This window comes from Astyanax mexicanus, chromosome 1, assembly GCF_023375975.1.
Source record: "Astyanax mexicanus isolate ESR-SI-001 chromosome 1, AstMex3_surface, whole genome shotgun sequence".
NCBI classification, from domain to species: domain Eukaryota; kingdom Metazoa; phylum Chordata; class Actinopteri; order Characiformes; family Acestrorhamphidae; genus Astyanax; species Astyanax mexicanus.
In genome coordinates, this window is record NC_064408.1 from 60,997,718 (window position 1) to 61,020,436 (window position 22,719).

General features: G+C 42.5%; 1 protein-coding gene across 1 annotated transcript in view; it reads right to left on the reverse strand.

The window, feature by feature from the left end:
- Positions 1 to 22,719, reverse strand: part of adcy1a (adenylate cyclase 1a) — a 60,034-nt gene that overhangs the window by 30,235 nt on the left and 7,080 nt on the right. The window contains exons 2-3 of the mRNA XM_022686387.2: positions 19,438 to 19,587; positions 8,941 to 9,059 (exon numbers count right to left, since the gene is read on the reverse strand). Coding sequence (XP_022542108.2) covers positions 8,941 to 9,059; positions 19,438 to 19,587 — 269 coding nt within the window. The remainder of the gene's footprint in view (positions 1 to 8,940; positions 9,060 to 19,437; positions 19,588 to 22,719) is intronic.

Below are 22,719 nucleotides of genomic sequence, written 5' to 3' on the forward strand. Positions count from 1 at the left end.
TGCCCAGTAGATACCAGATACCATATCAGATACTGATACAGTTAATAATAGATAATCGTATAAACCTCACAGATAACCATGCCATTTTAAATTAGTAGAATTCCAATAATCAATTGCAATTACATGATATCCTTATGTATATTTAAAAAAGTTAATAGACAGAAACAGAAAGGTTTTTTAGTTTGCTTGGATTTTTTTTATTAGTAAAACTTTTAAAATAAAATAAACTTAGTATTTAAGTACTGTAGGCTATATTAAAACTTTTTATTTTTACAAAGGACATTATGTTTGAGCAAAAGTTCTGTTTACAGTATTTGCTAAATTCGACACATTGAGGAGAGTGAATACCCTAGCAAGTAATGGGTGAGGCTATGTCTCATCCTTTGCTTGCGCAAAGGTTAGGCATATTAATTTATCAGTATGTGTAAACAAATCAACAAAACATGAAAGTGATAACATAACTACAATGTAATCGTGAAATTTATACTTAATTTAAAAAAAGTGTAAAATTACATTTACAGTAGATGCAAAGTTCCAGATGCATTTCAGTTCACAGGGGTGAAAAGTGTGAACAATTGTGATATCACCCCTGCAGGTTATTCCTGATTAGATAAGAGGTCTTACACATATCCCACAATTATCCCACATTCTTCCTCACTCTCCCCCACTCTCACTCTCTATACATGTTAATTCTGAAAAAACATTATGTTGTAATAGCATGAGATGAAATTTATGTCATTCTAACCCCTTCTGTTACTCTTTTTTATCTCTTTCCCATGTACTGAGATGCCCTGTTCTTCCAGTTCTGCCCAGGTGTTGCCCAGACTGGTTCTCCACTACCCTACTGGCTGCTGCGATGCTGTCCTGGATCCCTGAACTAATTAATTCCCCCCACACTGCACACAGCTGTGCACATGCCTGTTTAACCTGCATGGACTTTCACATTAACACTATCATGTGTCCGACGATCGCTCACATTCTCATAATTTATAATCTGCTCTCACATTAGTCACAGTTCCTCATTATCTCACTCTCTGTCCAGTTATTATAATTGTTCTGATAATTGTTCTGCTATCTGCTGTATTTGTTATGGTATCCAGTGCTGGCCAGAGGAGGACTGGATTCCCTTTCAAGCCTTGGATCCTACCATGGCCTCTTTCTCTTGCTCTGAAGGAGTTTTTTTCTTGGTACTGTTGACCCAGTGCTTACTCAAAAGAGGTTCAGGCTAATTTGGAACATGTAGCTTTGCCTTAGTTGTCTTAGTCTTTTGTTATTACCTTACGGGACGACAAATATTGAGATATGTAATGCACATCATCATTTAGCAAACAAATATTAAGATATATATTTTTTTATCCATACTGCCCAGCCCTAGATCTCTGTAAAGCTGCTTAGTGATAACATTTATTGTAAAAAGCCTTATACAATGTGTCACAAAAGTGAATACACGTCTCACACTTTTTGTAAATATTTTATTCCTTTTCACTGGACAGCACTGAAGATATGACACTTTGATACAATGTAAAGTAGTCAGAGTACAGCTTGTATAACAGTGTAGATTTTTACACATAGCCATTAATGTCTAAACCACTGGCAACAAAAGTAAGCACAGCCCTGAGTTAAAATAGCCAACATCATGGAGCTGGTGGATGTTAGAGACCCTGCACTCCTCCACCTGCTGTTTGAGGGTTCCCCACAGGTGCTTAGGTGGTGTGTTTGGGGTTGTTATTATGTCGTAAAATTGCTATGCAGCTCAGTTCCTGGAGGTGGGGGATCATGCTCTGCTTTAGAATGTCACAGTAAATTTTGGAATTAAGCTCCGTAGTGCCGGAAGCAATCATACAGCCCCAGAACATGATGCTACCACCACCATGCTTAACTGTAAGCAACTGACAGTTGCCTGGGTACTCCTCACCAGCATGCCACCACACATGCTGGACACCATCTAAGCCAAACAAATTTATCTTGATCTTGTCAGACCACAGGATATGGTTCCAGTAAATCTATGCTCTTGGACTGCTTGTCTTCAGCAAACGGTTTACAGGCTTTCTTGTGCATCAGCGTCAGAAGAGGCTGCCTTCTAGTATAGGGCCTTGCAGACAGAGTGAGGTGTTGAGCACTGCAGGCTGACCACCTACTTCTCCCACTGCTGGCAGTACCTATGCATCTATTTTTTTTACAGCCAGCCTCTGTGTATTACGCTGAACACAACGACTCAATTGTTTTAGTCAACCCTGGGGAGGCCTGTTCTGATTGGAACCCATCCTGGAAAACTGCTGTATTTCCTTGACCATCGTGCTATATCCCAGTTTTACTCTGCTTATAGCCTAGGCCATCTTTATGGAGAGCAATAATTTTCTCACATCCTGAGAGATTTTTCTTGCCATGAAGTGCCATGTTAAATATCCAGTTGCCAGTATGAAAGAATTGTACCCAAAACACCAAATTTAACCAGTCTGCTTCCCATTTACACCTGAGACTCTTGTAACACTAATGAGTCACATGACACTGGGGAGGAAAAATTATTAATTGGGCATTTGTTACCAGCGGTTTAGACAATAATGGCATAATGTGTATTGAGTTATTTTAAAGGATTTTTAATAATAATAATAAAAACGCAGTGTTTCTTGCATATATTTTGGCTTTTTTAACTGCAGACAGTATGAACCTCATTTTGTATCTGGTCAACTATTTCATTTGTTAATATACATCCACTTCAGCATTTCAAGCCTGAAAAACTTTCCTAAAAAGTTGTGTCAGTCAAACATTTTCCACTTTGCAAAGTTGACATTGCTTCTCGATTAACTGTTTTAGGTGTTATTTTGTTCCTATTGTGGCGTGGAAGAGGAAGGAAGACCCGTGAGACTCATGATGAACGCTGATAAGCTCTTTTATTAAACAGGCTTGCCACTCACTTACAGTCTTTAACAAGACTAGGAGAGCTAAAACCATCAACCCACAGAGCTCAAATAGCCCAAAGGCCACCAACCCAGCTGTGTGTCTCCCAGATGGCAGATCCAGAGTGGTGCCCACCCTCTCTGCATAACCCCTCCCAAGGGAGATGCCCCACCCCTGTCATCCTCGCACACAGGAGAACAGAAACATACCTGCAGGCAGCCACACACACAACCCAGAGCCGCCACATAGCCCCCCTCCCAAGGGTCAGCCGTCCCGGCGACCCCACCAACCCAACACAAACCCTGTGTACAACAGAACATTTTTTTTTTTTTTTTTTTACAATCAGTCGCAAACAAAGTCATTAAGGCGGGCGGGCGGCCTCCGTGCCCGCGGCAGCCTGGAGAGACCGGGCACGGCACCGCCTGCCAGCGGCTCCGAAGAGCCAGAGTTCAGGTCAGGCACGAGTGCAAGGCCGGCAGGCTCCGCACCACCGTCAACAGTGTCCGACAGTCTCGGCCTATAGGGGGCCAGCCTATCACGGTGCACAATCATAGTGCGTCTGCCCCACCGGATCTTATACACCACCTCCCCCAGCCTGGACAGCACCAAGCACGGACCCACCCAGGCCGACTGGATCTTCGGGCACAGTCCCTTCTTCCGCTGAGGGTTATATAGCCAAACCCTCGCCCCCACCGCCAACGGGTCCCCAAAGCAGCGCGTGTCATACGCACGCTTCTGCCCGGCAGCAGACTGGTTGGAGCGCGCTAGACGGTGTGCTAATTCCAGCGAAGACATAAGGTCCGAGACGAAAGTGGGCGTGTCCGAAGCATACCCGCCCCCGTCAGGAGGCGCCCCAAAAGCCAGGGAGACCGGCGTGCTCAGTTCGCGCCCGAACATAAGCAGAGCCGGCGTGAATCCCGTCGTCTCCTGCACAGCGGAGCGACAGGCCAGCAGCACTACCGGCAGGTGGCTGTCCCAGTCACGCTGGTTCTTGTCCGACACCATGGCCAACTGCGCCGCCAGCGTGCGGTTAAAACGTTCCACCAGTCCGTCACTCTGCGGATGAAGGGGCGTCGTCCTGGTCTTATGGATTCCCAGGGTGCGGCAGACCTCCGCCATGACCTCCGACTCGAAAATTCTCCCCTGGTCGCTGTGCAGTTTTTCCGGAACCCCGAATCTGCAAAAGAACTCCCGCACCAGGATATCCGCAGTAGTGACCGCCCCTTGGTCCGGCACCGCATAGGCCTCTGGCCACTTCGTGAAATAGTCCATCGCCACCAGAACAAAGCGATTTCCAGAGTCCGTCACCGGAAAGGGGCCCAGCACGTCCACGGCCACCCGCTCCATCGGGCTGCCGCACTGGTAAGGGTGAAGTGGGGCGCGGGGTGCCCTCGAGGGGCCCTTCTTGGCAGCGCACACGTCACAGCAGTTCCACGTCGGTTCTACACCCAGGCCAATAGAAGCGTTGCCTCAGGCGCTTCAGAGTCTTGGTGACACCAAAGTGCCCAGCCCCAGGTGACCCATGAACTCCCCGTAGGACCGATCCCCAAAGCGCCCGCGGTACCACCACCTGAAAAACGCGCCGCCCGTTCGCCGGATCCTCCCAGGTATGGCACAGCACGCCGTCGGACAAACTAAAACTAGCCCAGTTGGAGCGCAACGCCTTAGCAATCGGGCCCAGCGGCACCACCTCCCCCCACGACGGTGTGACGTTCGCACTGAGCGCGTGTACTGCCCACGATAATTCGCGTTAATTCAGGTTAGCCGCCTGAATCGCGCCGAGCACCATTTCAAGGTGAGACAGTGCGGAGTCGAAGTCGGTTCCGTGCGGAAAGACATCATCCAAATAAACGACGCAGCACGACCGCGGAACCCCGCATAAAACACGCTCCATAAGACGCTCAAAAGTAGCCGGCGAGTTACACAATCCGAACGGAAGCATCGTGAAATGCCATAGGGCTGAACCGAGCAAGAAAGCGGTTTTCTCCGTATCCCCCGCCGCGAGGGGCACCTGCCAATATCCAGATAAACCCACACAACTGCGCTCCAGCATCTCCTCTATCGGATCTACACTCAACCCTGCATCCAGCGGACCCTCTACCGTATCATGCACCGAATCACACACATTCCCTCCCACCAGTTCACTTACCCCTAACTCGTCGCGTATCTCTACGGGGAGTCCAGTCACCAGCACCGAGCCCCGTGCACAGTCAATGATAGCTCCGACGTGTGAGAGCAGGTCCTTGCCCAGCATGCACGGGTCGTTGATGCGTCCTACCCAGAACTGTTGTTGAAAGGGCCCCTTGCCGACATCAATCGTCAACTCCATAACCCTAGGAGACCTATAGGATCCCCGGTGACTGAAGAGAGAGCGATGCGCTGGCTGTTGTCAGTCACAAACTCGCCCGCTACCTCCGTCGCGAGCTCGGGCCGTATCAGTGAGACTGACGAGCCCGTGTCCACCAGCGCGTTCACCGTCACTCCATTCAATGTGCATTTCAGGAAGTAGCCGCTGAGTCCGGCAGTTCCCGAAGCAGATCCCGAGGGTAAGCATAGCGTTCCTGGGGCCACCGTTACCCTCACTGGGTGGTCCCGGCTCCGTTTCCCGGGCTTGTGGCCACGCCCCCCCCGCAGCGCCATCACTCCAGTTGGGCATCAGACCGGCTCCGACCCCACCTCTGCGAATCACGGGCAACCGGCGACGTCCCCCACGGTCCAGGATGGCTTGAGAGGATGAGTTCGGACCGCTCCGCCACCCCCACCGCGGACTCCAGGGTCTGCGGGTCGGCCAGCCTCACGTGTTTGCGCAGCTCGCTCGGCTCGGGGGCGCGCAGAAAGTGATCCAACGCGAGCCTCCTCTGGGCCACTCGCGGAAACATTGGGTATGCTTGGCGGGTTAGCAGGGCCATCTCCGATGCCAGCACGCCCAGTGTCTCTCCCCGCCGTCGGCGTCTGTCCGCCACTAGCATTTTGGCGGCCGCCTCCGCCGTCTCGGCGTCCGTCCAGCCCGCACCGCCCGCCACGATCTCAAGCTGAGCTTCGAAGGCTGTCCAGTCAGCGCTGCCGTCGTAGGGGGTAAGGCGGGGTTGAGCCGTCAAGCCCGCCATCCCGGAGGCTTGCGCCGCCATCATCGCGCCGTCCGTTCCGCGAGTCGGCGCCGCTGTCCTTGCGCCATCCGCTCCGTGAGCCAGCGCCGCCGTCCTCGCGCCATCCGCTCTGGGAGTCAGCGCCGCCGTCCTCGCGTCATCCGCTCTGGGAGCCAGCGCCGTCGTGCTCGCGTCGTCCTCTCCCCGGCCACGACCTCCGAACAGCACGCTGGCGCCGTCAGGTCCGAGTCCACTCCGCTGGAGAGCCTTGCCTCTAGTCCGTTGGTCCGCTGTCTTCCTCCTCAGCCGTTCGATTTCCCCTGCCAGCAGCTCAATATCTTCCAGCAGGGTCACTTCTGACACCAAATGTGGCGTGGAAGAGGAAGGAAGACCCGTGAGACTCATGATGAACGCTCATAAGCTCTTTTATTAAACAGGCTTGCCACTCACTTACAGTCTTTAACAAGACTAAGAGAGCTAAAACCATCAACCCACAGAGCTCAAATAGCCCAAAAGCCACCAGCAGATCCAGAGTGGTGCCCACCCTCTCTGCATAACCCCTCCCAAGGGAGATGCCCCACCCCTGTCATCCTCGCACACAGGAGAACAGAAACATGCCTGCAGGCAGGCACACACACAACCCAGAGCCGCCACACTATTTTAGGTCAGAACTGCAGGCAGGCCAGTGGCAGGCCGGTTCAACACTCATATCCTCTTCTTCCAAAACCAAACCTTTGTAAGGTGTGGAGTGTGTGGTTCTGCACTGTGTGTCTGTCTTGTTGAAAAATGCAGTAATTGATGTGTTTTAATAAGTGAAGTGAAATTGTGCAGACAAACCATCAAATATATTGAGTTCATACTGTCTGCAATCAAATACATTTAAGTAAATCTTTTTCAAATATTATTTGCATTTTACATACTGTCCCAAACTTCTCTGACTTGTTTCAGTTGTAAACCTGAACTTGAATTCATGTTTTATAGGCATGTGCTCATGTTTTAAAGAAAAGGTGAAAGGTATGGACAAAAAAGCTACAGTTTGTGCTGGGATCAACAATATAAAGTAAATCTGTAAGTAGAAACATGCTGTAGGGTCTTTTCTATGCCATATTGCTCAGGAACTTAAGTTAAGGTGACTTTATCAAGAGTGCAGCTGCAGTGGTCAGTGGTCAGTGGAAGGACACATCAGATGTACCCTGGGGCAGAAGGTCAGCATTCCTTATGTCAGTCCTGAGATTAAACCTGTAAAACGTCCAGATGCTGGAGGTCCCTGATGGAGAGCTCTAACACACTACATCCCTGTCATGTACACACTGCTCTTTAGGGCAGGACAGATGTCTGCATACATCATCTTTCACTTACAAATGACTTGGCAGACTGAGACATGTCTATGGGGTAAATGTGTGTGTCTGCGTGTGCGTGTGTCTTTTTATGCATATGAACTGTCTATGCAATGACACCCTCTGCCCTCTCTTTCCCTCTCAGTTTATTTGTGTGGGCACTGAGAGTTAATTGAGCAGCTCTTCAGTTGATAGCGATAGCTTTGGGTGCTGTGCAGGCGCTGGCTGGGTGCCAGACTGAAGAGTGTGCCTGTGCGTGTGGAGAGCTGTTGACTCCTGCTGACTCACACAGCATTCACATTCCCATTTAAGTGCAATAGAACTGACACCTATAGCCCAGTCTGTAAAAACTCAATGAACTGTCAATTAGCTCCATTCAGGAGGCGAGTGAAGTATTGAGGTGCAGTAAGTAGGCTTTTAAGCCAACAGAAATTGACAATAAATAATTTATTCTCTCTCCTATGCTCTCTCCCTGAGAACAGGCCAACAACTAGAAATATCCAGGCAACAGCGTCCTGTGACCACTGATGGATGACTAAAGGATGACCAACACAAACTGTGCAGCAACAGATGAGCTTTTGTCTCTGTCTTTACATCTACAAGGTGGAGCAGCTATGTAGTACTGTTTAATAGAGTGGACAGTGAGTGAATGCAGTGTTTAAAAACTCCAGCAGCACTGCTGTGCACTGAAAAAAAGAAACATTCATTGGCTCAACTTAACTCAGTCAAGTTATCATTTTGCTTTTACTCAGTATAGTTGTAAATACATACAATTTTAAGTTGATTCAACTTAACTGAGTCAAAGCTAGATGAGAACTTGAATCAGTTAGGTTAGGTAGTTTTGTTCACACAACAATAGTTTAATTAACTCAACAGTTTTTTTTTCAAGTATTGTGGGCTTAAAGAATTTGGTTTATTTAATATATATATGGGTATTCTCAACATATGTAGCATATTTTTTAAAGAACTGTCATTACTGTCAGCATAACACTGGGGCAGCATAAGAGTAAACTCTGTAGCTTCAAGGCAACATACTGTGACCACTAGTAACACAGAACAAGGTAACTTGCTCTTACAGCCTACAAAGAGGCTGAGGCCTGGTGATCAACACATATACCCCACTAATACATGCCTAGGATAAGGTAGCTTTGGGCAACAGACAACACAAAAATAGTAAATAGGGGAGAGGCCACTTCCAATATTTAAATATGTGGTGCAAGGAGCCTTATGGGAAATATATATGAACCAACACTGTAGAAAGAGAACTGACACGTGTAGTATAGTAAAAGTTGGTTCAGATGGTTCACATTTTTTCATGGACAAAAACACAAAATCACTTTTTAGTGTGTGCCTGGACCATATTAATGGCAGTGTTTTTCTGTGTGGAATTTTTTTTAGTAATTTATTAAGGTAAAATCCTAATTAGGCTTAAAAATACATATAGTACATACCTATCTGAGAATGACAACTCTGTATATGTAAAAGTATAATGTATTTACAATGTGAAGAAGTTACTAAACTGCAATTCTGTTTTACATGTTATAAAGATTCTCCTCTCTCTTTGTCTCTCTCTCTCTCTCTCTCTCTCTCTCTCTCACTCTCTCTCTCTCTTTCTCTACCTGACGTTGTCATGCCGTTGGATGTAGATCTTGTGGAAGATTCTTTCTGGTGGCTTAAGAAAGTCCTCCTTCATCTCCATGGCAACATTTCTGGGCAGCAGACTCATTAGGAGGCGTTCCTATAAGAGGAATGATAAACACAGATTTACATAATCTTCATCCCCCATCACACTGACCTTTCTGGACCCTCCACATCTGTTCATATGTTATAGCATGCACAGCACTCCAAGTATTTTATTTATTTACTTACTGTTATGGAGAGTGATGGACGTTTAAAACAGCATACAATTAAAAATGCATTTCAGACTTATTTAATTATTTATTTATTAAAGACCCCAAATAAGATCTGTTACCACGTGGTCTGCGTGGGCAGATGTGAAGCATGGAGCTTAGGAATAAAAAAAGTGCAAGTGCAAGTCAGTGCTCACTTGATCTGCTTTCTTACTTTTATAAAACTACTAAATAGCCTGACTGTATAACACAATAGTTGTATAGTTACATTAATAAATCAGGATCTTCCATTAATCATATGGACAAATGAGCTTCAATTAAACATTATGGAGCTTGAAAAAAAATAATAAAACTGAAATTACATTACATTTAGTTTGCCCAACCGTCTATGCATTTAACCATCAATCCCTCCATCTACCTATCTATCCATGCATCCATCTACCCACGTATCTATCATTCCATCCATCCACCCATACACCTATCCATCCTTTTAAATACTCTTTGGACTGTGTTGGACTGATCTGAGGTGTGTGTGTTAGTGAGCTGGTGAGGGCTGATCTGAGGTGTGTGTGTGTTTGTGTGAGCTGGTGAGGGCTGAACTAAGGTGTGTGTGTGTTAGTGAGCTGGTGAGGGCTGATCTGAGGTGTGTGTGTTAGTGAGCTGGTGAGGGCTGATCTGAGGTGTGTGTGTGTTTGTGTGAGCTGGTGAAGGCTGATCTGAGGTGTGTGTGTGTTTGTGTGAGCTGGTGAGGGCTGATCTGGGGTGTGTGTGTGTGAGTTGGTGAAGGCTGATCTGAGGTGTGTGTGTTTATGTGAGCTGGTGAGGGCTGATCCGAGTTGTGTGTGTGTTTGTGAACTGGTAAGGGCTGATCTGAGGTGTGTGTGTTAGTGAGCTGGTGAGGGCTGATCTGAGGTGTGTGTGTTAGTGAACTGGTGAGGTCTGATCTGAGGTGTGTATGTTTGTGAGCTGGTGAGGTCTGATCTGAGGTGTGTGTGTTAGTGAGCTGGTGAGGTCTGATCTGAGGTGTGTGTGTGTTAGTGAGCTGGTAAGGGCTGATCTGAGGTGTGTGTGTTAGTGAACTGGTGAGGTCTGATCTGAGGTGTGTATGTTTGTGAGCTGGTGAGGTCTGATCTGAGGTGTGTATGTTTGTGAGCTGGTGAGGTCTGATCTGAGGTGTGTGTGTGTTAGTGAGCTGGTAAGGGCTGATCTGAGGTGTGTGTGTTAGTGAACTGGTGAGGTCTGATCTGAGGTGTGTATGTTTGTGAGCTGGTGAGGTCTGATCTGAGGTGTGTGTGTGTTAGTGAGCTGGTGAAGGCTGATCTGAGGTGTGTGTGTGTGTTTGTGTGAGCTGGTGAGGGCTGATCTGGGGTGTGTGTGTGTGTGTGTGTGAGCTGGTGAAGGCTGATCTGAGGTGTGTGTGTGTTAGTGAACTGGTGAGGTCTGATCTGAGGTGTGTATGTTTGTGAGCTGGTGAGGTCTGATCTGAGGTGTGTGTGTTAGTGAGCTGGTGAGGGCTGATCTGAGGTGTGTGTGTTTGTGAGCTGGTGAGGGCTGATCTGAGGTGTGTGTGTGTTAGTGAGCTGGTGAAGGCTGATCTGAGGTGTGTGTGTGTGTTTGTGTGAGCTGGTGAGGGCTGATCTGGGGTGTGTGTGTGTGTGTGTGTGTGAGCTGGTGAAGGCTGATCTGAGGTGTGTGTGTGTTAGTGAGCTGGTAAGGGCTGATCTGAGGTGTGTGTGTGTTAGTGAGCTGGTAAGGGCTGATCTGAGGTGTGTGTGTTAGTGAACTGGTGAGGTCTGATCTGAGGTGTGTGTGTTTGTGAGCTGGTGAGGTCTGATCTGAGGTGTGTGTGTTAGTGAGCTGGTGAGGGCTGATCTGAGGTGTGTGTGTGTTAGTGAGCTGGTAAGGGCTGATCTGAGGTGTGTGTGTGTTAGTGAGCTGGTAAGGGCTGATCTGAGGTGTGTGTGTGTTAGTGAGCTGGTAAGGGCTGATCTGAGGTGTGTGTGTTAGTGAGCTGGTAAGGGCTGATCTGAGGTGTGTGTGTTAGTGAACTGGTGAGGTCTGATCTGAGGTGTGTATGTTTGTGAGCTGGTGAGGTCTGATCTGAGGTGTGTGTGTTAGTGAGCTGGTGAGGGCTGATCTGAGGTGTGTGTGTTTGTGAGCTGATGAGGGCTGATCTGAAGAGTGTGTTTGTGAGCTGATGGGGGCTGATCTGAAGAGTGTGTTGGTGAGCTGATGAGCTTCATTTGAACTGAGTTGTGTGTGTTTGTGAGCTGGTGAGGGCTGATCTGAGGTATGCGTGTTTGTGAGCTGGTGAGGCATGCCTCGTTAACTCTCTGATTGCTATAAGTAGGCAACATAAGTGGGAGATCACACTGGTTGGTTGGCATGGCAGAGTTAAGTTTCTGTGGAAACGCACATTTTTCATTAGCCACACGTTACTAAGAGCAGGTGATAAATATCTTGTTGATTGGCTAAGCTGAGCTGCCAGCAATGAGTCAGGACAGATGCTGGAATAAACATCAAGAGCTGTTAAAAGTTCAGATCTGCACTGCTACTGCATTTGGTTCTTATAACCTTTACAAAACAGGAATAGTGTTTCTGACACACTACCAGCTCAAGAACAAGAGGTTAATACTTCCTTTGAATCCTGTATTCATTATGCATTGTAAATGATCTCATAATGCATTTGATATCATACATAATACCTTAGTAGGTATTATGTATCACTAATGTACCTACTAGGCAGTGTGTCTTTAAGAAACTCCTGAAGACTGAGCTCATCAAAGAGCACTTACTCTCTTAACACCTCTAACACACTAACTACTACTAACCTCATTTCCTTCTTCCCCTCCTCAAACTCCTTTAGGCCCTATCTAAAGATGTTTTACCTTCGACAACATCGACACAAACAGTAACAGTAAAGGATCAGGCAGTAAAACCTGCCTGACCTTCTTGTACTTCACTATTGTAAGTCTCTTTGGACAAAAGCATCTGCCAAATGTAATGTAATGTAATGTAATGTAAATATAACAAAGGTTCTTAACGTGGGGGTTGAGACCCCCAAAGAGGTTTTGAAATTGTGGTTGTCCAATGAAAAACATTTTTGTCGATTTTGTGTTTATGTCATAATTACAACACACAAACACACAAATGGACCAATAGAACCCCTTCAAAATTACCTGAAATAAACTCTTTTTACACCGACTTCCATTAACCTCTTAACACGCCCTGGCCCGCCGGCGGCCAGAAAAATATGATATTTAATATCTGGCTGTGTTTATGAATAGTTATAGGTTCAATATAGACACCCAATATACCATTTTAAAGCCTATTTAGCTGTATCTCCTTTCAGAAATTAAACATTTAGGGCGAAATATGCCTTGGTTATGAAAATATTAAATCATAATTTTCATATTTCCGTTTATCGTACGTCCATATTCGAATGCGGACATGTTATACACCATTCGAACCGTCTGGCTCTCCGGATTCCGAAACTGTGCTCCGTTTTAGTGTAGGATGTACGGTCCCTGAATTAGAGCTGAAAGAGCGCGTTGCAGCGCGTGTTCAGAGTTGAAAAATGCTCAGTTTTTTTCCTGTAGTAACCTAAAGTCACTCCCCCCACCCCCCCAACACCCACCAGCGCGTCCCCCACTCTCTTACCTTCAAAAAGAGCCCAGACTCAAGAAAATCCATCAATCCAGTCTCCTATAATCCACAGTTATATCCACCCCGCGCGAGGAATAATGTGAGACGGAATCTAAACTTTATAAAAAGTTTATAAAAAGAATTAAAAGCATTTTATTCGACGCTACGCCGATTCTGGCCCACAGCCAGACAGGGCGGAGCCTACTGGACATGACGGTATGAGAATGAGGTCTGTCAGCCAATCAGGTGGCGAGCTCGGCCAGCTGAAAGGCAAAGAAAGGAAGATGCTTGGCCATAGAAACTTTCTCTAATAGACTTTCCACTCAGCAGAACAACCGCTCTTAAAGAGACACTGCGGATTTCTGTTTGTATATGAGTAGACCACACAAAAACCCAGAGTTTACTGCAAAATGAGTTATAAAAGTGGTAGTTTTTATTCTTATAAAGTTTCCAGTCCTTTGGAGAAAGAAAATACCATTACTGGTTCAAATCACTATAACTTCTAACCAGTAATAGGTAGCAGTTTAAAATTTTATATGATGATTGTAAACACATTATAGTATATATGAATAGTTCATTTTATGTGTCTAAAAATAAAAAAATAAAATAGAAAATCTGAAAAGCACCTAAAAATTTTCCTGGTTTTTACCATATTTTGGCCATTACATGTTCAATTGAATGTGAATGTGAAAATGCTTTAAATGAATTGTGTAAAGGCTTCTAAGTAATATTAATTCATAGAATTGACTCTAAGTTATTTAATATTGGAGTGATAAGCCTTCAAATGTGAGTATGTAATTTCAGGCGGAAAATGGTAAAAATAGGCTTGGAGCTTAAGAGGTTAAAAGATATATATTTTATATCTCATATATATGTAACACAGTGGATCAACACCAGCAGATGACATGGCTCTCTAAACCATCACTGACCATCAGTAAATTGAGCATTTTATTTGGAAATCAAGGGAGCAGAGTCTGGAGGAAGAGTGGAGAGACACACAGTCCAAGCTGTTTAAGGTCTAGTGTAAAGTTTCCACAATCAGTGATGGTTTGGAGAGTCATGTGATCTGCTGGTGTTGATCCACTGTTTTATCAAGTATCAAGTCCAAAGTCAGTTCAGTATTTTCCTGCAAAATCTTGCAGCACTTCATGCTTCCCTCTGCTAAAAAAAATTATGAAGATGAAGATTTCATTTTTCAGCAGGACTTGGCATACTGCCCACACTGCCAAAAGTATCTTATATATTATGGTCTTATATATTATAATTTCTGAAATACTGATTTTTGTGTTTTCATTGGATGTAAGCCATAATCAATAATCGCCATAAACAATAATAATACATCTAAATAATATATGAGTTTCACATTTTGAACTGATTTGAGTTGCACTAGTATACTTGTTGTGCCCCCCCCCCACCACACGAAAAACAACTAATATAAACATTTACACCTAAAAAAAATATTTAGGCATCTAGCTCTAGCTTGTTATTTTGTATACTATTTTTATTATTATGTTTTTATTTTATTTATTTTTAAACTAAAATAGTGCTAATTGTTTTTGAAGTGCATATTAATTTTATCTTTGATGAATGTTAAAGCTATACCTTATTTTAAAATCTAGAATCTTAAATGGATAAATTTTTATAGATAGTATTAATCATTTAAAATACTTATTAAATCATTACAATTATTTTGTTGATTTGTCTTTAATTTGTTGAGTTATATATTATTCAAAAAGTACATTGTACACAAATTACAAAAATGTAGCTTGATCCAAACTTTTGAACAGTAGTGTACGGTCATGTTGCTGTTCTTTGTCAAAGCAGGTGAAGTGGTTGGACAGCAGTTGAGTTTACACAGAGTAAAACTAATGGAAACTTTGAATAAAGTGACATAAACAGTAAACAGAGCAAGACCAGACTCACCGGACTCCTAACAGTAAAGGATCAGCCAGTAAAATCAAGGAACTGAAATCAAATGTCTTTTGGTTAAAGTTTATCGCACTCCTTTGACCTCAACCACAGCACCATAATTACATTATACAATAGAAAACAACCCATGGTTCAGAAATAGTTTTTGTGTGTGGAAATAAACCAGCCTTATTGAGCCCCTTCCTCAAAACTGCCCAGAATTGTTCCTGGGTGCAGACTATTTTTTTGTGTGAAAAAAGTATGAGTTATGTAAGTAAAGCCTTGTTCCTTTTAGTTTAATACTTTGACAGCCACCTCTTTATATTATCAAATTATCACTCAGGTTTACTTCATCACCAGGGAACTCAACAGAGCATTATTACACTCCTCACTGATTTTTATTTACTTTCATACTCATTATGACAGTGTCCATCTCACACTTATCAACTTATTGCATTAAAAGAAAGCATTCCAAAACATTAGAAATGTTTTCATTGCCTTCAATTAGATGTCAAATCTGTACATTCTTATGAGATTCTAAGTTTCTTAATTAATGTACATGTTTTTTATTGCAAGAATTCAAACTTTACAGGCTATCCATTTCCAACAGACTATTACACAGATTTTAATAAAATAGTTTTTATTCCTCAAACAAAAAGAAAATGATAATTTAATTAGATTACAATGACTTTTAAGACATTTTCAACACATTTTTGGTTAGTAAGGAGTGTAGTTGGTAGTCATTTTCTGAATATATAAAAGTTAATAACTGTATATTAAATATATAACTTGTATATATAATCATGTAATACACATTAATAATAGTTAAGTAGTTGAATAGAAATACTGTTTCGCTACAACAATGTAAGACAATTTTCCAACACTTATCTAAAGTTTTTGCTTGTTTTTCTTGCGGTGGACATTATGGCACGGACATGAGAAAATGCAATAGTTGAGTTGAGAGGGCCTACGCACTGGCTGGTACTGGTAAAGGTGTTTAGTGTGTGTGTGTGTTAATGTGAGTGTGTGTTAATGTATAGAGTGGGTGGTGTTACCTTCTATTTGGGGAGTTTGTTAGGTGGGAGGTGGATGAGTCATGTACAAACAATTATAACCAATTTCAGTCGCTAAGGAACAAGGAGAAAGTGTCATCTGTAGTGTAGTTAGAAAGAACATGTATTACATCTCTTAATTTATCACTTCGTTCTACTTAATTGACAAATTGGTCCATGTTACACCACTGCAGTTCTCAACTAAGGCGGCTCATGTTCAAATTTCCTTTGACGAGCAACTAATCAGCATGTGGGTCAATATGATTATGAAACGTGATATAGATGTGTTATAGATATACTGCCATTCTCCTATAGTGTGTCAGAGTGTTTGATAGCTACAGTGCAATATTCTGGTGTAAAACAGTGTAAAGTGTTAGGAGCAGGATCAGAGATCTGTAATCAAGATGAGTGCTTCAGTTAACAACCAGTCTTGATTTGAGCCAGCCCTGTCCAATCTAAATCTTTTAGCCTTTAGCCTTAAACTTTAAGCCTTTAAATTAGACTGAACTTGGCAGCAGGTTGTTCAGTTAGACACATCTTGCCAAAGAGAAGCGAGATTTATGAAAAAAGATTTGTGGATCAGTCTGAAAAAAGGTTACAACAATATTTCTAAGACGTTTGTTCCTCCAAAGTAGAAAAAGAGACACAGTGTCCTAAAGCGAGGCAGTCTGAAACTTTAATTTGGATGCCCTCTTAACATTTCTTCAAAAATAAATCACAGTGACCAAGAGGAACATCTGTGTTACTGTCTCAGTTATGGTCAGTGTTCATGACCAAACTATAAGAAAAAAGATGGGCAGGAGCTGCAATTTACGTCAGATTAGATCAGTTGTAACCATTTCTATACACATATAATAGAAATTTTGATTTGTTTAAATACAGTTTACCAAGAAACTCTTTTGAGAACATTCTTCTAGAGATCTGGAGTAGCACGTTATGAACAGATTGGCCAACAGTAGTGCCTATTACGTAAAGCTACAATTTCAATGCTTTTCAGCTGTAAAGCGTGGTAATCAGAAAATTATTCAAGAGAATGTTAGGCCATCTGTCCATGAGCTGAAGCTGAAGTACAGCTAGTTTACACAACAAGATGAAAAATCCAAAGCCCACAAGCAACTTCACATTTCAATGTTTTAAAAACAATACATTTACATTTTCGGTCTAATCAAAGTCTAAACCTAAGCCCTATTAAAACGCTGTGACAGGACTTATAGTACGCACTTATTTGATTTAAATCATTATTTAAATGCCATTACTTTATACCTGGTCTTGTTTGTGTCACAAAATACTCCGTAAAACGTAAAAAAATATGAAAAACAAATCCCAAATACAGTTAATACAAGATGTTTGTCATGATGCCCAATTCAAACAGATCAAAACTCTATCTTAACATAACTAAGAACATGGTAATAATTTGGATGGAACATTTTATAAAACACGATCCATAATAAGACGGCACAATATTGTATTTTGTATATATTTCACTGATCACCAATGATTCAGCATGTCACAATATTAACAATACACACTGTATTTTATACAAGATAAAAAAAATAATCAAAATGATATTTGGCAGATAAAACCTGCATATGGTAGGTATGTCATGGAAGGTGAGAACACAGCAAATTTCCTTTTTGCGTCAAGCAGCAAAAGAGTTAGTCACACTGAATTAAATTTGCTTTGCGTGATATTGTATGCCCTGCGATTTGAACACTGCTCATGCATTACAACACTGAAACAATATTCTGGCAGAATGATATACTATATATTTGGAGGGTAGTATTGAGTAATTGTGTTGGGTATTTTGTAGGGGTGTGACGAGATCTCGTGGCACGATATCTCGCAAGATTAAACATGACGATATTTCTCGTCCAGCTTAAACCTGTCTCGCGGGAAGAAAAAAAAATAGTTTAGTGTGCACTTGAGGGATCTGGCAACCCAGTAGCGATACAGTGGGTAGCTGAGGAGTGAGAGGAGCTCTCAGCAGAAGAGGAAGATTTGGGTATTTGCATAGAACAGAGGTCAGTAATGGGCGGACCGCGGTCCGGGTCCGGATCCAAACGTTGTCTAATGCGGACCCAAACCTACTGAGAAGGATTTAATTGTGTACACGCTTTGCGGCACAGACCAATCACGCGTGGGGTAAGATCACCAAACGCTCTCTTCAGTCAATCAGATCTGTGCAGATGTGGTACGAAAAAATAAATAAATAAACACACCGCTCCTCATGGGGGATGGAACCCGTGTTGTCAGGGTCGCGGTCGTGAAAAAACGCCTTTATAAGGAGATAGGGAGCCCGAAAACGAGAACTGGACCATACTGAATTCTAATTAAATAACTTACTCCTGGCATAGAAGATGCTTCTGCTACTTTTAAGTTGTATATCTGGCTGCATTTTGGCTACAGTGGAAACAATAAACAGTAACAGAGTCACCAACAAGACACACAAACCATATGTAAATACTGTAAGTAAATGGTACACGGGACTGTTTCATAGACAGTTATACTAATCCCTTAGCTCTGTACTGTATTTAAAAAAAATGTTCTGTCTCTGTTTGCACTTCAAGCATAGTCTTAATATGACTGGTTATTGTTATGAATAGTTAGATTACAAGAGATTTAGGAGAAAAAAAACACAAACCATAGTCTTAATATGACTGGTTGTGGTTTGCATTTACTGTTTGCACTATATAAGACCTAGAAAAGTTTTATTTTTATTTTTTAATCTTATTTTTATTTCTATTTCCTATCAAATCAATGTGTGAGAGAAACCAGTCTGTTAATTGTCTGTTATATGATTCTGTCAAATAAAACAAATAAAAAAAAAAAGTTTTCAAGCCATTTTTCATTTTTGACATTTTCTTTAAAATTTTATTTTTAAATCTCGTCTCGTCTCGTTCTCGTGAACCCAATATCGTGTCTCGTCTCGTCTCGTCTCGTGATATTAGTGTCTCGTCACACCCCTAGTATTTTGTAATGAATCACCAACAAACCAAAAATGGTAAATATAACGATCACAATTATATTTGTTTATGAATATATGAACATGTGACCAGATTGTTATTTGCTCAGAAAAGTTCAGTCAATCTGGAGGCGCATCTCATGAGTTGGACCAGTCAGGTTTTTGTGTTTCTTTGTGTTTAGCGAAAGAATGGAAAGCCCAATAACTGAGTACACACAATAGAAACCAGCGGACAGATGCTTCAGACTAATATGTGTGTTTTGAGAAAACAGGTGTTCAGTTCCTTCATTAGGTGCAGGAAAGCTATTTAAAATGCCAATCAATCACAGATCCCTCAGATGTGAAAGATAGAGATTAAGCTGAAACCTGGTAGATTTCTCTTTTAATAGCCTTATAGCTGCATGATCAGAATGCTAATTCTGGCAACCCACTAACCTTACACCCCGGATTTCAATCACTGTGCGTGCGTGTGTGTGTGTGTTTGCAGATAAAGCTTGACCTTTAAGGCAGTCGGGGGGAATGAAAGCAATCTTGCAAGGTAATTACCTGTCAAAATTGTGACTTTTTAACTTGAAGGAGAAAATAAGATATCTGATTAGCTGATTGGAAACACTGCACCAGTGTCTTAGTGTGCGCAATCTAGCACGTATGTATCTGTGTGTGTGAGTGTGTGTGTAAGTGTGTGTGTGTTTTTCTGACCTGTTTTTCATTTTCGTCTTCCAGCTGCAGGCGCTCTTGGATGCAGTTCCTGGCCTGTAGAAAGGCCTTCCTCTGGGCACGCTCAGTGAGGACCCGCACAAACACACCAGACAGGTTCACACCAACCAGCAGCACTGCATTCGCCACCAGCTACAAACACACAGAGAAAACGGGGTCATCTTGCTGCATGTGCGTGTGTGTGTGTGTTTATGACATTTAATCAGCATTCAGCACCAGAATACCAACTTTCTGACAAACGGTGGGAGGTGTAAAGGAAAGATAGATATGTGAGGAGCGTGCTTTAGAGAAAGAGACAGAAGGGAGGGAAACGCTTATTTGCATAGAGAGGGGTTGGGTTACTGGGTTCATTTCTCAGAAATTCAATCTGAGACGTGGCTGCCAGAACCCAGGAACTGAGTGAGCGTGTGCCCCACTCCTTTCTGATTAAGTTCAGACTTCTTATGCCACTAAACTACAGACGTCTGACCTGTAGGCAAGAACAGACAGACACTCAAACTCAGAAAAAGTGGCAGAACCAATCAGAATCTCCATTTCAGTTGAGGGGGTGGGATATTTCTCTCAGAAAAAATGTGTTTATTGAAACCATGTCCCAAACGATGCCCTAAGCTTGAAGACATCTCCCAAAACTATGAAAAGGGAATGACATCAATGTGCAGACCTAAAGGACAAGATACTGGAGGTCTGCTCTCCGGTGGTAATCATCAATACCTTGCAATTAACTACCTCAGTGCTGGCAGGGGGGAGAACAATGCATATATACAGGAGTTGGACAATGAAACGGAAACACCTGGTTTTAGACCACAATTTTTTTTTGTCTCGATGAACAGTCCTGGTAAAAACAGGAGAGTTGAGGTGCACAGTGAATTCTGCCGTGATTTGGGCAGCCGTGGTTTTATGTTTTTTGGATACAATCCGGGTTAGCACCCGAACATCCCTTTTAGACAGCTTCCTCTTGCGTCCACAGTTAATCCTGTTGGATGTGGTTGGTCCTTCTTGGTGGTATGCTGACATTACCCTGTATACCTTGGCTCTTGATACATCACTAAGACTTGCTGTCTTGGTCACAGATGCTCCAGCAAGACGTGCACCAACAATTTGTCCTCTTTTGAACTCTGGTATGTCACCCATAATGTTGTGTGCATTGAAATATTTTGAGTAACACTGTGCTCTTACCCTGCTAATTGAGCCTTCATACTCTGCTCTTACTGGTGCAATAATGTGCAATTAATGACAATTGGTCACCAGGCTGGTCCAATTCATCCATGAAACCTCCCACACTGACATGACAGGTGTTTCAGTTTCATTGTCCAACCCCTGTACATGCAGATATGTGGAGAAATTAGGGAATTAAATTGTATTATTCTAGGCTGTGTACCAAACCTCCACTTTTACACTAAATAGTACATCTGAAATATAGTATGTGTAGATATGGTGCATGCAAATTTGTGGGCCAGACATATTCAGCAGGAATAAAAATTATTATTATTATTATTATTTTTCCCAACCTAAGGACGTAGTAAGAATGTAAGAAGTTCAATACAATTGGAGCAGCAACACTGAAAGACCTGAAACTCATAGAGGAAAACCTTAACCTGGCAACAGCCAGTAGACAAGAGTGAGAGGACCTAAGCCTGCATAAAGGAGCATAGAGCACAAGTTGAGAAGACAGATAAGTAGGTACAAGGACATACAATGCCTTAAAGTATACATTTAAAACGATCTGTGATAGAGAGCCTTTGTGGTTGGTGGAGTACATCATGATATGAAATTATACAAATCTCTTGGCGTGAGCTAAGATTCTGTTAGCAGAGTTCTGGATATACTGTAGTGGACATAGTGTTGCACGGTATACCGATACTAGAAATGTATCTCAATACTCATTTAAAGGGGAGATTTGTGTACACACAGAGCTCTCTCCCCCTCTCCCTGCAGGGCAGCATATTCAGTGAGTCAGAAGAGAATGCAAGGCAAGGCTGATAGCTAATACCAGCAGTTTTGCTGACCGTCCTCAGCTTGTACAGAAAGTATGCGCACAAAGCCAATATAGAATTATTTTACATATGTATCTGATGATCAGGGCAACCATTTGTACAGATCCAAACAGTCTGCAAAAGATGTTTTAAACCTGTGCAGAACAAAGGAGTAACATCTTCAACTCGACAGACATGTAGAGTTGTTTAAAGAATGGCAGGATAAGGAAATTTGGTAGATTACAATTACATTGTGCTTTTATCCTCATGTATAAATCAGAGTGGGAGTCTTTTTGTGTCAGTCTTTTACAGGTGGCAGTTTAGAGCAGTAAAAACAGTTTATATTAACTGGCTTTATATTTGTAAATAACGACCAATGTGGCAAAAACCTCTACGTTTGAACTGGATGTATTGTGTTTAATCCAACTTCCAAACGAATTTTTTTTTTTATGAAAATCAAGTGTTTCCTGATTGTCAGGACCTGTTATAAACAAGCTCTTTAAACTCAGCTGTACTTGTAATTGTAATTAAAGCATGTAGATTTTTGTCAACAATCATATCTATTGCTAGAAAATGCAATTGTTATAGACTTCATCACATTGTTCATCTTTTCAGTTTTTTTTTTATTTTTTTATTAATAAAAAAAACAAAGCATTTTTAGTTTCATGTTTAATATTCTATCATTCCATTAATTTCTGATGTTTTAGTTTTTTTCGTTTGAGTATTAGTATTGAGATATTTAGGCAAGTATTGTATTGAAAGTTTTGGTACCAAGACAACAAGATGTAGAGTTTTGGAAGGTAGACCATAAAACATACTTTTAATGATGAGCAGAGTATGGAGTCTAGCTATATTTCAAACATGGAAAAACGCAGTCTTCGTAAAGGTTTAATATGACCTGAAAAGCAAAGACAAATGTCTAACAGAATACCAAGATTACATGAAAAAGTGGAGGGAGTGACTGGAGTATAATCCACTAAACAAATAGAATCTAAATAAACAGAAGTGGCTGCTTTGGTACCTATAAACAACATTTCAGTTTTTTTGGAACTGACTTTGAGAAAATTAACATTCAGCCAGCTAGTTAACTCCTGGATACAAGAAAACAGAGCAGATAATGGAAGGATTTAGCAAGTTTGAAAGTAAAAACCAGCAGAAAGTTGTGAAATGAGTAGAATATGATTAACTGTACCAAAAGCTGCTTTGAGATCAAGAAGGAATAACACAGAAACACAACCAGAGTCAGCAGAGATGAGCCGATCATTAAGAACACAGACAAGAGCAGCCTCAG